The sequence below is a fragment of the Pelophylax lessonae genome (assembly GCF_965119305.1).
Source record: "Pelophylax lessonae genome assembly, chromosome: 11".
NCBI classification, from domain to species: domain Eukaryota; kingdom Metazoa; phylum Chordata; class Amphibia; order Anura; family Ranidae; genus Pelophylax; species Pelophylax lessonae.
The window spans coordinates 50,389,336-50,402,134 of record NC_138778.1 but is presented as its reverse complement, the minus strand read 5'-3'; the positions used below and the strand labels follow the sequence as shown (position 1 = coordinate 50,402,134).

Genomic DNA, 12,799 nt, shown 5'->3' with positions numbered 1-12,799 from the left:
GCCCTGGACACTGTAAACCTAACATGTTTAGGGAATTTCAATAGTAAGTCCAGCCCCAAAAAAAAGGTATTTTGACTTGCCGTAAAATCCATTTCTCTGGTGTTCATTGACAGATACAATTCCCAAGGCTAAACCGTAGCCAACCAGGTAATAGCTCAACCAAAAAACAACTGGAGCCCATCTGAAAACATTACACCCCCAAAGAGGAAACTGGTCCTCTAAACAGCAGCCTGCAAAACCTTGTGGCCAAAAGAAGCATCCACAGATGCCAACACATCCGCTTTATAAAATTTTGTGAAAGTGTGCACCGACGACCAGATGGCCACCTTGCAAACCTGCGTCACTGACGCCTGATGACGGAAGGCCCAGGAGGAACCAAGCGCCCGAGTAGAGTGCACCTTGACAGGGAAAGGAGGAACCTGACCCTTGATTGAATAGGCATGAGTCACTGTCTGCTGGATCCATCTGAAAACAGTCGCAGAGGAAGCAGACAGTCCTTTCCAAGGCCCATCCATGAGCAAAAATAGTAAGCCTGACTTCCTAAAAGACTCTGTGGCTGCCAGGTGCACCCGAATTGCCCAAACCAAATCTAGGGCATGCAACGCAATTTCATTAGGATGTTTTGGCCTGGGACACAATGTCTTTATTCAAATGGAAATCAGAGACAACCTTTGGAAGGAACGCCGGACAGGGACGAAGAACCACCTTATCACTGTGAACCAACAAAGTAAGGTGAACGACAAGACAGCGCCGCCAATTCCAATATCCTGCGTGCAAAGTTAATTGCCACCAAAAAGGACACCTTCTGGGACAGCCTAAGCAGGGGAATCTCCTGAAGCTTTTCAAAGGGAGGCTTCTGGAGAACCGAGAGCACCAAGTTGAGGTCCCAAGGTGGTAATGGGGACCGCACTGGTGGAGTCAAATGTCAAACCCCCTGATTAAAGTGCGTGGCCAAAGGTCATTGAAAGAAGACCACCAAGGCAGACACCTGGCCCTTAATGGTACTCAAAGCCAGTTTCTGCTCACCCACCCCCCCCCCCCCCGTTGAAGGAAGGTCAAGACCCGAGCCACTGAGAAAGAGCGAGGATGAATCCCAAGAGACTCACACCACGCAATGTATGTTTTCCACGTACGATAGTAGATTTTCCTAGAGGTAGACTTCCTAGCTTTCAACAGCGTTGGAAGCACCGACTTAGACAAACCTCTATCCTTCAACACCTGGCTTTCAACAGTTAAGCCGATAGAGCCAGTGACTGTAAGGCATGGATGGAAGATCAGCCCTTGGGACAGCAGATCCTGCCTAAGAGGTAGTCTCCAAGGGACATCGGGGACCAGCCACACCAGGTCGGCGTACCAAGATCGGCGATGCCAGTTCGGAGCCACTAAAATGACCAGAAACCCTTCTGCCTCGATCCTGCGCAGGAGTCTTGAGAGGAGGGAAGGCTTAAATCATAACGATACTGGCCCCATGGAACCACCAGGGCATCTGTGGCATCTGCCAGAGGATCTTGTGACCATGCCACAAATCTCTGCACCTTTCTATTGAGAGGTCAACAGATCCATCTCAGGGGTACCCCCTTGGAGACACAACTGATGAAACCCCTCCGGATGAAGGGACCACTCCCCTTGATCCAAGGCATGCCGACTGAGATAATCCACTTGTCAGTTTTCCAGCCCCCGAATTTACACAACGGAGAGGGCAGGAACGAAACGTTCTGCCCACCATAGAATGCTGGCTACCTCCAGAGCTGCCAAGAAACTTCTTGTGCCCCCCTGGTGATTGACATATGCCACAGTTGTGGTGTTGTCCCATCAAATCCGCACTGGACACCCCTGTAAACAATCAGTCTAGTGATCCAGGCAAAGTCTAATCACTCAGAGTTCCAGGACATTGATCGGTAGTCTGCACACTTTCAGTGTCCACACACCCTGAGTGGAGTGCCGACCCAGGACACCTCCTCACCCTGACAGACTGGCACCCATGGTGACCACTGTCCAATACAGGGGGGAGAAAAGATTTGCCCTGGCGAAGAGCTGGAGAGTGAAGCCACCAGATCAGAGACCCTTTTGTTTTTCAGCTCAGCTGGATCTAATTGTCCAGAGACTTCCAACACTTGTCCCATTTGGCCAAGATCTCCCTTTGCAGGGACCTCGTATGGAACTGTGCAAATGGGACCGCCTTGAAGGCAAAAACCATCAGGCCCAGCACCCTTATGTTCTGGCTGGCCTAGGACGCCTCCCTACCCAGACACAGACAGGCATCCGTAGTGACCACAGTCCAATATAAGGGGAGAAAGGATTCGCCCTGTTAAAAGTGCCGGAGAACGAAGCCACCGATCAGGGACCCTTTTGTTTTCCGTCTCAGCCGGATCGGATTGTCAAGAGACTTAGGACACTTTGGTCCCATTGTCCACGATCTTTCTTTGCAAAGACCTCGTATAGAACTGTGTAATTGGAAGTGACTCGAAGGTAGAAACCATCAGGCCCAATACCTGCATGCAAGTCCATGAACATCTGCTGGACAGCAGGAGATGAATTGCAGCATTCAGTTTCTGGAGTTTGTCCGGAGGAAAGAACATTCTGGCTAGAGCCGAGTCCAGAGTCAGATCCAGATAGACCAGCTTTGTTGAAGGAACCAGAGCAGACTTCTGAAAATTCTGTTGCATATTCCCCCCCCCCCCCCCATCTTCTTTCTAGTGAAACGGTTACTGGGACAATGAGTGAGGGGTAAGGTTTCTACTGCAGCAAAGCAACACAACTAGGTCACTTTCCACTATTTGACAGTGAAGGAGCAGCAACTAAGGAGATCATCTTTCTGCTCTCAGACAGGTTACTTGACAGCACATCTGAGCCCAGCAAAACAGTAAAAAAAACAAACAGGGATTCTAATCCTTCTCCACTCTATCCAAAACTAAAAAGGTTTCCGCTTGACCCTTTCATCTCAAACATGACATAAGTCAACTACTTTCACAGATTTGGAAAAAGAAAAAAAAGATTCTGCAAAGTAAAGCACATGCTATATGAACAAAGCTTTCTTACCATCTCCACCTGATTTCCAGTGGCTTCTAAAAATGCGCTGTCTTGAACAATGTTCAGCATTGCACCTAAAGCAAACATTTGACCAATGAAGTGGAGTTATTTAAATACATACTTAGTCATTCTTAACCTAGCATGAGACATTCTACAGGGGACATGGTATTAACTGCAATGTCCAAAAGTGACTCTGGGCATAAACCAAAAGGAGGAATGCCAAACCAAATTCATAGGAGTCCAAAACAGCTTTAACCCCTTTCGCCTCTCACATATGTTCACCCCCTATGGACCAGAGCAATTTTTACATTTCTGCTAAGGACCTATTTGACAATAAACTTTGTCATTACGAAAGATAAGGTAATACATACTGTAAAGGGCACACAAGGGTTTCTTTTCATGACATTGTCTTGCAGCAATTATTTTTTTCCCCACAATCCTTAGACAATAAAGCGCAAAAAAAAGAAAACAAAAAAAAAAAACCTTTTTTTTTTTTTTTTTTTTAGGGTTAGTAATAAACGATTTTACTGCACATAAATTGTAAAAATTGTATTCTTTAATTTGTCTGGTTTAAAATGACACAAATTATGATTCTGTTACAAAGCACTGAAAAGTTATTTACAAATGAAAGTTTTTTTTTTTTTCAATTTTGCACTTTTTTTAAATAGAAAATGTGTTTAATATATAAAAATATTAACAAACAGAAAAAAAGTTGAAATATTAATAGTTAGGCCCCTTTTACACTTGTGCAACTTCAAAGTTGCACGATTTTACCGCGACTCTGTTGCCGCGATTTTGATGCGAGTTTGACTGGGCTTGAATGTCTTTGGACCTCAAAACGCATCAAAATCGTGCCAAAGTAGTGCAGGGACTATTTTGAAGTCGGTGTGACTTCAAGTCGCACAGGTATGAATGGTACTCATTGGAAATAAAGGAGAACGACTTGTCATGCGATTTATCAGTCCCAAATCGCATTACAAGTCGCACAAGTGTGAAAGGGGCCTAAATAAAACCGAAAACAAACAAAAAAGTTAGCAAGATAAAAATGTAACAATACGTTGCTTTGTAGATTTGTGTGTTCTTTATAAACACTGATTCAGAGTACTTTTTTGACAGCTTGAGATGCCTACTTCTTCTCTGAGCATACTGTATGACCGACTATGATTAATCACAGCCGACAATTACGAGTATACTTGGAGGGGTTAGAGGTCCAAGGAGGAAGGCAGAGAGACTTGATGTGCTACACGTGTCCTGTGTACAATGACGACATTTTTTGGGCGAGTGTAGCACACCCAAAGTTTGCAACCAGATAATGATTAACAAAGCTTCCTATGCATTTCCGGGGTAAAACAGGAAAGCAGATGGAAGATAAATCTCAAGTCAGCTGGTCTGTTGCAGCTGATTTACTGCCATAGTTCTGTGCCAATGGCATGTTATACATAGTGTATTATAATAAAACATGGCCTGATGCACCGCTATACCTAAATAACATAGAAAGCTGAAATGGTTTGCAGTTGGGACTTTAAATGAGGTGCGAAACACCCAATGATAAAATCTAAAATGCAAGTTTATTGATACATACAATGTCAACAGGTAAACCAGGACAAGTACCGTATTGTCAGATTATTGATGGTATACATAGCATATTATATATTCATAGTCCGGTACAGTATTCCATAGAACAAACCATGGTAGATCTGAAAATGCATCTCTGGTAACCCTGAAAATGAAGTCCCGTTGCAACTTTCTATATAGTTTAATGGTCAAAGCTGGAAATCACTGAAATAGACACTTGCTACTCCAGTGATCTACACTTACTTCCAGGGCCCGTACTGAGCGACCAGCCTGATGCATTCTGAACATAGGAGGTCAGCCACCTACAGCTGACCACCACTGTTCTACAACATAGATGTTTTTTCCATTAAACACGTGAATCTTGTAAATCCCAGAGCTACAACTCACCCAAAATCATCTGTGTATTGTTAGGATCTGTCTCGGTTTGCAGGGCTCCTATGAGAATATTGACCAGCCTGAGCTTTAGTGACAGGAAGGTAACAGGCTTGTCACTGCCGGAGTCGTCATTACTAAATTTACCTTCTAACAAAACCTGTGAAGAAATAATGAGAAAAATTGTTTGCCTTTATTTTGCCACTTGTGACAAGAAACAAAAAGCAAAAAAAAGAGAGACCAGGACCATAAAAAATGTCATATCAGTTTATTACCTCCGATTTCACAGTCCCAAAATGGTGTGGCAAAGGCAGCAGGGACAGTAGGATGTGAATACTAGATCTCCTTAGTTCTGTGGGGTTTACATAGCTTTTAAATTTTGACAGCTCTCTGTAAGAGGCAAGAGATAAATGCAGAAGAAATTGAAAATTAAATATTTAATAATACAAACAGAAAAGGCAAGGTGGCACTGCTTACGAAAGTCAGACAATGGAAGCCTGCAGAGAACAAGTCATAAGTTACCTATAAGGGCACATGTATATGGGGCTTAAAAAATGCCACGTATACAGGCGTTGTCTTCGTTTTACTCTTGTAAACGCGTGGCCACATAAACAGTGGTGTGTTTACAGGAGTAAAACGAACACAACGCCTGTATACATGGCATATTTGAAGAGGAGCGTTTACAGGCAGAAAGAAAAAAAACACACCAAAGGTGAGACCTGAGAGGAGCTTTGAGAATAATTTTTGCGCCAGAATAACTTTAGATTCTGGCCAGTAGATTGCATTTATGCTGAACAGCATACGTGCAATAACACATGTGTCATTGAAGGCATTTTTTCTGCCAAGTTATGGCAGAAGAAATTCAGAATTTTCTGAGCATAAGTTCCATCACCTGTGAATGAGGCCTACTGATGAGCATCATTTGCTCGGATGGCTGCGTAACTGTGCAAATCCCGTATCTTTACAGATGTGGGATATTACAACGCTCTTGTTTCGGCACTGCAACTGAGAATTCAGTCTCTTATATAGTAAAGGTTTCTGTCATTTGCTCTCCCCTCCTCAACACTTTTGAGAAAGGACAAGGGGAAAAGGGAGGGGATAGAGCAAATGTCAGGATCATTTTCCACATAAGAGCTGCATAAGAGCTGCAACTTCGGAGCTGCAACTTCGGAGCATCAGAAGAAAACTGAGAATTATCTGGCATCAATGAAGATCCGATCTGCACAGTAAACAGCAGTGGTCTGAAAACAGGATACTCAACATTAGAGATGCATTATACAACTTGTGCTGTTGTGGGAAAAAGAAAATCCTGGAGTCATGAATACATTTATTTAAGGAGAGTTCCACTCATTTTTGTGTTTAATAAAAAGTCAGCAGGTAGAAAAAGTGTAACTGCTGACTTTAAAAAAACACGCACTCGCCTGTCCCACGGTCCAACGATGCGGCCACCCAAAGCCACTCTTCTCTCCACTGCGCCAGCATTGCAAGTACTTGCTGCTTCACAGCCAGGTGCGCACTGCGCATGCCATGCAGCGCATTACCATTGGTCAGGCATTGATCATCCATCTAGATCAGGCATGTCCAACCTGCGGCCCGGAACCACAGGCAATGTGGCCCACTGCCCCATAACAATTTTTTTTTGCTGGGGAGGAAGGAAGGCGGGTCGGGGGCACAGCCACAGCGGCTTCCAGATAACTGTAGTCAGAGGCTGCTTCGGAAGGGATCATCCTCTAGTTGTGTTAAATTAGTGCTGGGGGGGGGGGGGGGGCACGGCAGTTCCCCCCAGTAGATCAGTAGGCAGTAGATCATGGGTGTACAACCTTTTGGTTTCTCTGGGCCACATTGAGTGTAGAGAAATTTTCTCGGGCCACATATAAAATATATACTATTAGTTAAGGTATATAAGTAATAAAACACCGCCGTACCCTTCCCGTGCTGCCGCCCCGCCCCAGCACTATTTTAACACAACTAGTGGATGATTCCCCTCCCAGGCTGCCTCTGTGGCCGTGCCCCCGACTCGACTTCCTTCCTCCCCAGCAAAAAAAATAAAAAATTGTCAGGGGGCAGTGGGCCGCATTGCCTGCGGTTCCGGGCCGCAGGTTGGACATGCCTGATCTAGATGAACCCTTTTAGGACTGTGCCTCCACCACAAGTTTACAATCTCCCATGGACTCCCATAAATACATGTGTGTTTTTTATACTTGGTGAGTATTCATTTTTAACTATGTAAACAAACATTCTTGGAACTTACTACACCAGAGTGATCGCGCTGCCTCCCTCTCTTCCCCTCGCTTTGTTTTACAGATGGAGTCCCATTACCATTTTGACAGCAGCACCCCTAGGTAGTCAGTTCCTTTTGTCTAGCTATGAGGGCTACCGACTCATAAAGCCCCCCCCCCCCCTCCTCCAATTTAGGTTTGTATTAATGGTCTTTATTTATGGATTTTTTTTTAACTGCATCATTTACATTTCCCATGAGTGGTTGAGCAGTGATAGCCTAGCGCCATTACGGATGTTGGGGAAGAATAGTAATTTTACATAGATAGATCGACTTTCGTACAGCCAGGTGCCCACACATGGATCCAAATTAAGCCGGTCCCTGCTAAATTTCAATCAATGTAAGGCTGGCCTTAAGAATAAAGTATTTTTGCTACTCGTGTCCCCATTGATAAGACTTTTTCCCTACTTCCTGTCCATGTAACACAAGGACCAGGATAGATTACCGGTATATCACTGGGTCCAATTTTTTTTTTTTAATCCCTTTGCTAATCTACAACATTCAAGCGCTTTTGTTCTTTCTGTCCCCAGCAGAAGATTATCCTACAGTTCTATGTCCTGTCACAGGGACAGGGAACAATGGTAACTCTGACCAATATGGGCATAGATAGTATTTAAAAACTGACAGCAAAGTCTCATGATAAGCTCACCTGTCTGGCAGAATGATTTCTAGTGCAGATATAAAATAAGGAACCACCACATTTATCCCTTTCAGATCACAGCAGAAGAGAGGAGCTGAGTTGAGAATAATGCTGGCAAGTACTGGGTGGCAAATAAATTCCCCTATCTGTAATCCTTGCACCAGGACCATGTAAAATCTGTGGAGAAAGGGATACTACAGTAAAGATTTCAATATACATCTATACATTTACACATATAATCAAGTAAAAATGTGATATTTTTATACTAATCACATACTTAGGAAAAGGAAGCCGGAATTTCACCAATTAGAGAAACGCGCAAAAGAATGCAACTATGCGAAACTTACATGAACATTAAGAGTATAAAGTTAGGAGTAGACAGAACCGAATTCTGGGTGGAAACATTTACAAGGAAGGTACGCTGCTATTGTATATAACTTCTCTCATTATTATGGCCATGACACACAAGTAAAATTCTAAATGTATCACCTAAATATTTTATATTTTTATATTCGGCAAACAAATGGAGAGCTAAACTATCAATTTTTCTGGGTCTTTTATCTGCTTTGTATTTAAATAAAAGGTCTGATTACAGGCACCTTCCCTTGTCTCTTGCAAGACCATTCATTTCAACAAAAATATCCCCATAAGGTTATACAGTATGTGAATTTGAAATATTTAATGCATGTTAAGCCCTGAGACTGCTATGTTGCATGTGATGTCAGCAGACTCCAAGCTGTCACTTTATTAGGTGTTTGTAGGGTGGTAAGGGAAGTGGCGGTCCTTTAGATAGCAATCCCTCCCCAATAGCTCTGTCTTTAAAATTTATCTAGCCAAATCGAGAGAGGATCTGTCTGGCTCTGTACGGACTGCCACTTTTTTCTATTTAGGGACGAGTCCACATGGGGATTATTTGTGGGTCTTCGGGAGACCAGAGACATATTGTGCTGCTGTATGCCCCTAGGATCTGACTTGCCGTTTCTTGTGGTACTACTTTATAGAGTGCGACCATTTCTTGGAATAGGATAGTTGTTCCTGGTAAGATTTATTCAATACAATAAGTTGTAGGGTGACCTCTGATAGGTTTTGAGTTATTTTGTTTATATAGCCCTGATTGTGGCTTCATTGTATTTCTTTATAGACCTTAGGGTCCTTTCACACGGCACGGTCCGTTTTTTCATCCGCTCAGGCACTTTTTTCGTTTTTTTTTTTTTTAAAACAGACACGGATGACCCTTTGAGTGTCCGTTCCGAATATCCGTTTATCATCCCATCGGTTTGCGGATGATAAACGGACATAATGCATGTCAATGGGTTTGCGGATGTCACCGCTGACATCCATTTTTGCGTCCGTTCCGTTTTTTAAAATGGAAGAAAAAAAGGGTTCTCTTCCGTCTCAAAAACTGAACTGATCGGAAAGGACGCAAATCAGATGTCAGCGGATGGTTATCAGCTGACATACGCAATCCCATTGACATACATTATGTCAGTTTTTCATCCGCAAACAGATGGGATGAAAAACGGACATATGGACCACCCGTGTCAAAGGACCCTAAATGGGACTTTCTGTCATATAGATGTGTGATTATGCAAGCACTTTCTTTTGAGGGTGATAAGCCTCCTCCTGCTAAAGTGGGGTACACAATATAAGAAAAAAAAAATCGGGCGAACGATTGTCTGATTTTCCTCGTTTCACCGCAAATCGGAACCGATGAACGAAAATTCTTAAGAAAATTTGTACGAAAAAAGCTTTTTTTGTTGTTTATGGTTTCTGATCATGTGCAGTCTTTCTTTTCTGATTTTTCTTGTAAAAAAATCGTACGATAACGGTACACATTAAACGAAAATTGTTCAGATTTCCCCTTACGAGAAAAATTTTGGAGTTTGGTCCCTTCGAGAATTTTTGTACGAAAATTCTGAATCATCTGCAGAAAGTTCTGTACACACTATACGAAAATTGTACGAAAATTCTTTGGATGAAAATGTTCACCCGATTTTCTTATAGTGTACGAGCCAAAGGCTCGGTTCACACTACGTCGCTCCGACTTAGGGGGGCGACCTGTGAAGTCGAGTGCAGCGCGACTTGCACGGACTTCATAAAATGAATGTCTATGCAAGTCGCTCCAGGTCGCCCCAAAGTAGTACAGGACCCTTTTTCTAAGTCGGAGTGACTTGTGTTGCTCCTATTAGAACCGGTCCTGTACTACTCAATGGACCGCGACGATGCGCGACTTGCCAGGCTGACCAAGTCGCCTGACAAGTCGTATTAGTGTGAACCGGCACTTAAGTCTCCTAACCGCTTATTCCATACAAGTTAATTGTAGTCCGAGCAATGTTCTTTTGGCCTTTTCTTTTTGTTTATTTATATGGGCTATTATTAATAGCAATGTGTGTTTTTCTTACATGTGCACCACCTGGCTTGGATTCCTTTATCATTCCAATTCTATCTGGGGCCAGCAGTGAATTTTGTCATTCAGTGCCGGTGTTCCGTGAGAAAACCATACCCTCGTCACTTCCGGTGCACCTACGGAGGGTATGGATTTCTCACGGTAGTTAAACTTGCGGCGCTTACATTAAAACAGCTCCTCTGCAACATAAATCATCTACGCTCTTCCCCGTCACTTCCCTGATCTCCGGTAATAAATATAAAAGCGGATCACGGAGCCGCGATCGCCGTCATTTACATCTCATACACCCGCCGCCGCTGTTATATTTATTACCGGAGATGAGGGAAGTTACAGCGATAGCACAGGAGATGATTTATGTTGCAGCCGAAGTGTTTTAATGTACCCGCCGCAAGTATCACATTAGAGACAGTGTCGTGATAATTTCATACCGACCGAGCATGCACACTTCTCAAATCCTTTCATGTTCAATTACGTATCCGGCCCTCTAAGCATGCGCACTGCTGCGCTGCTCAGCTGTTTCAGGCCGGAAGTGACGAGGGTATGGTTTCTTCACGGGGTATGGTTTTTTAAAGTTACACCGGTTCACACTATAGCGATGTCAGACATTGCATGTGATTCGCACCGTACTTCTATGCAAATCACATGCGATGTCTGTAAGATGCAAATTCAGCCATACATATTGTATGGCTGAATTTGCATCGCATTCAGTCCAAAGTCGTGCAGGACCCTTTTTTGGTCCGAACCAGAATCGGATCGTATGGGTGTTCACACCTAGGAGATCCGATTCCTGTCCGAATTGACAGTTCGCACTGCGATATGCGAACTAATCTGAGAATGTCATTAATTTTGTATTGACACTTCCGGCAATGTGAACTGCCTGCGAGTCGGGTGCGATGCAGTGGATTCGCAGGGTTCCCACATCACATCTATTGGCACTTTTCCACTGCAAGTACTGGCTCGGCTCTACTCGGCCCGGTTTGCTTTTCCACTGCTGGTACCGCATGGTACGGTGTTGGAACGGTTCGGTACGGTTTGCTTTTCCACTAAAGTAGTACTAAAGTTAAGTGGGTGGTATAACAACGGGGTGGGTGGGATTCTCTGACCAATCAGTGGCTAGTAGTGACTGCATGCAAAGGATTGTGGGATATGGTACCGGGTATGGTACCTGTTGGAACCACAATCGAGGTGGTACTGTTTTTGAGAGCCGTACCATTCGGTTCCATGCAGTGGAAAAGCGCCGCCGTACCGTACCGAACCGTTCCGACACCATACCATGCGGTACCAGCAGTGGAAAAGCACAAAAGCGAGCCGAACCGTTCGGTTCCATGCAGTGGAAAAGTGCCATATGTGAGCCAGCACTAAAGGTCTCCCCCTAGCCTAAACACACCTGATACATTTTTTTCAGGTATTTATTGCTTTTTTTTCCCTTATGAACAGTAATGAATAATTTAATTACCCCCCCCCCCCCCTTTATGTCATGGGATAGGGCTATGTACAGTTTTCCTTATTGTTATGTAAATATCTAATATGTTTTATATACTAACTTTTGTTTTGTCTATGTATGTTAGATGTGGCAGGTCAGACATCGAGGAAGAAGCCCCAAAGAATCGGTTTGTACCGCGAGACATGTAGGACAACCCAATGTGGTATTCCTACCATCACGTTCGACATTCTGTATACACATTGTGTTTGCTTATATCCACAGGGTGGCTTTGCATCCCCCCCCCTTTCATTTGATGCAATTCTGAAAGTTTTTTTATATATATATTTTTTCATGTACGAATAACCAATTTTGATATTTTTTTCATATATTTGGATATTTGTGGAGGTAATAGACATACCCAGGGTTCACAATTTAACACCCATTCACTTAATCCCCCTTCCCTTTTCCCATATTTTTTTAATTTTTTTTTAGAATTGCTGGGCCAGCTGCCCAAAGAGGAGAGGGCTATGACATGCAAAGAAGAAGGAGCTGTGCTTGAGAACAGACTCAACCTAAAGCAGCATGTTCAAAGGCACATTGCAAGTGGCTAAAAATAATTTATAAAGAAGAATGCTTTATAATGTATTTCAATCCTTGATTTGGTGTTTTTGCCTCCAATCTCTTTAAAGCATAGGTTCATAATGCATCCTAAGGACACACAATTACGCATTGAGGCACACGCCGATATGTAGAACGGCGGTGAGCATTGGTGGATGGGCTAAATGCCGCTCTAAGGGCACTATGACATGGGAGTTTGCACACATTTTATCATAAGTTTTTAAAATAATAAAACATGTTGCATAATTATAGTTTTTTGTGATTGCCTGACATTATACCGGGGGACAAATTGAGAGTGGTAAATAGGTCCTGTTACATCTGGAGCAATTAGAAGAGATATAAAGTGATACAGACAGCTAGAATATCATGGGACTCTGGTGATTGTGTTATCTATGCGGTGGAGGGAAAAGTTCATTGAGTTTGTGGATTCATGGCATAAAGAGCACTTATGAAGGA

At 43.3% G+C, this 12,799-nt stretch overlaps 1 protein-coding gene across 5 annotated transcripts in view; it reads right to left on the bottom strand.

The window, feature by feature from the left end:
* Window positions 1-12,799, bottom strand: part of RALGAPB (Ral GTPase activating protein non-catalytic subunit beta) — a 185,213-nt gene that overhangs the window by 57,181 nt on the left and 115,233 nt on the right. For all 5 annotated transcript variants that reach the window (XM_082271891.1, XM_082271892.1, XM_082271893.1 and 2 more), the window contains 4 exons: window positions 7,905-8,072; window positions 5,253-5,367; window positions 4,993-5,137; window positions 3,040-3,104 (listed from right to left, as the gene is read on the bottom strand). In XM_082271891.1, coding sequence (XP_082128017.1) covers window positions 3,040-3,104; window positions 4,993-5,137; window positions 5,253-5,367; window positions 7,905-8,072 — 493 coding nt within the window. The remainder of the gene's footprint in view (window positions 1-3,039; window positions 3,105-4,992; window positions 5,138-5,252; window positions 5,368-7,904; window positions 8,073-12,799) is intronic.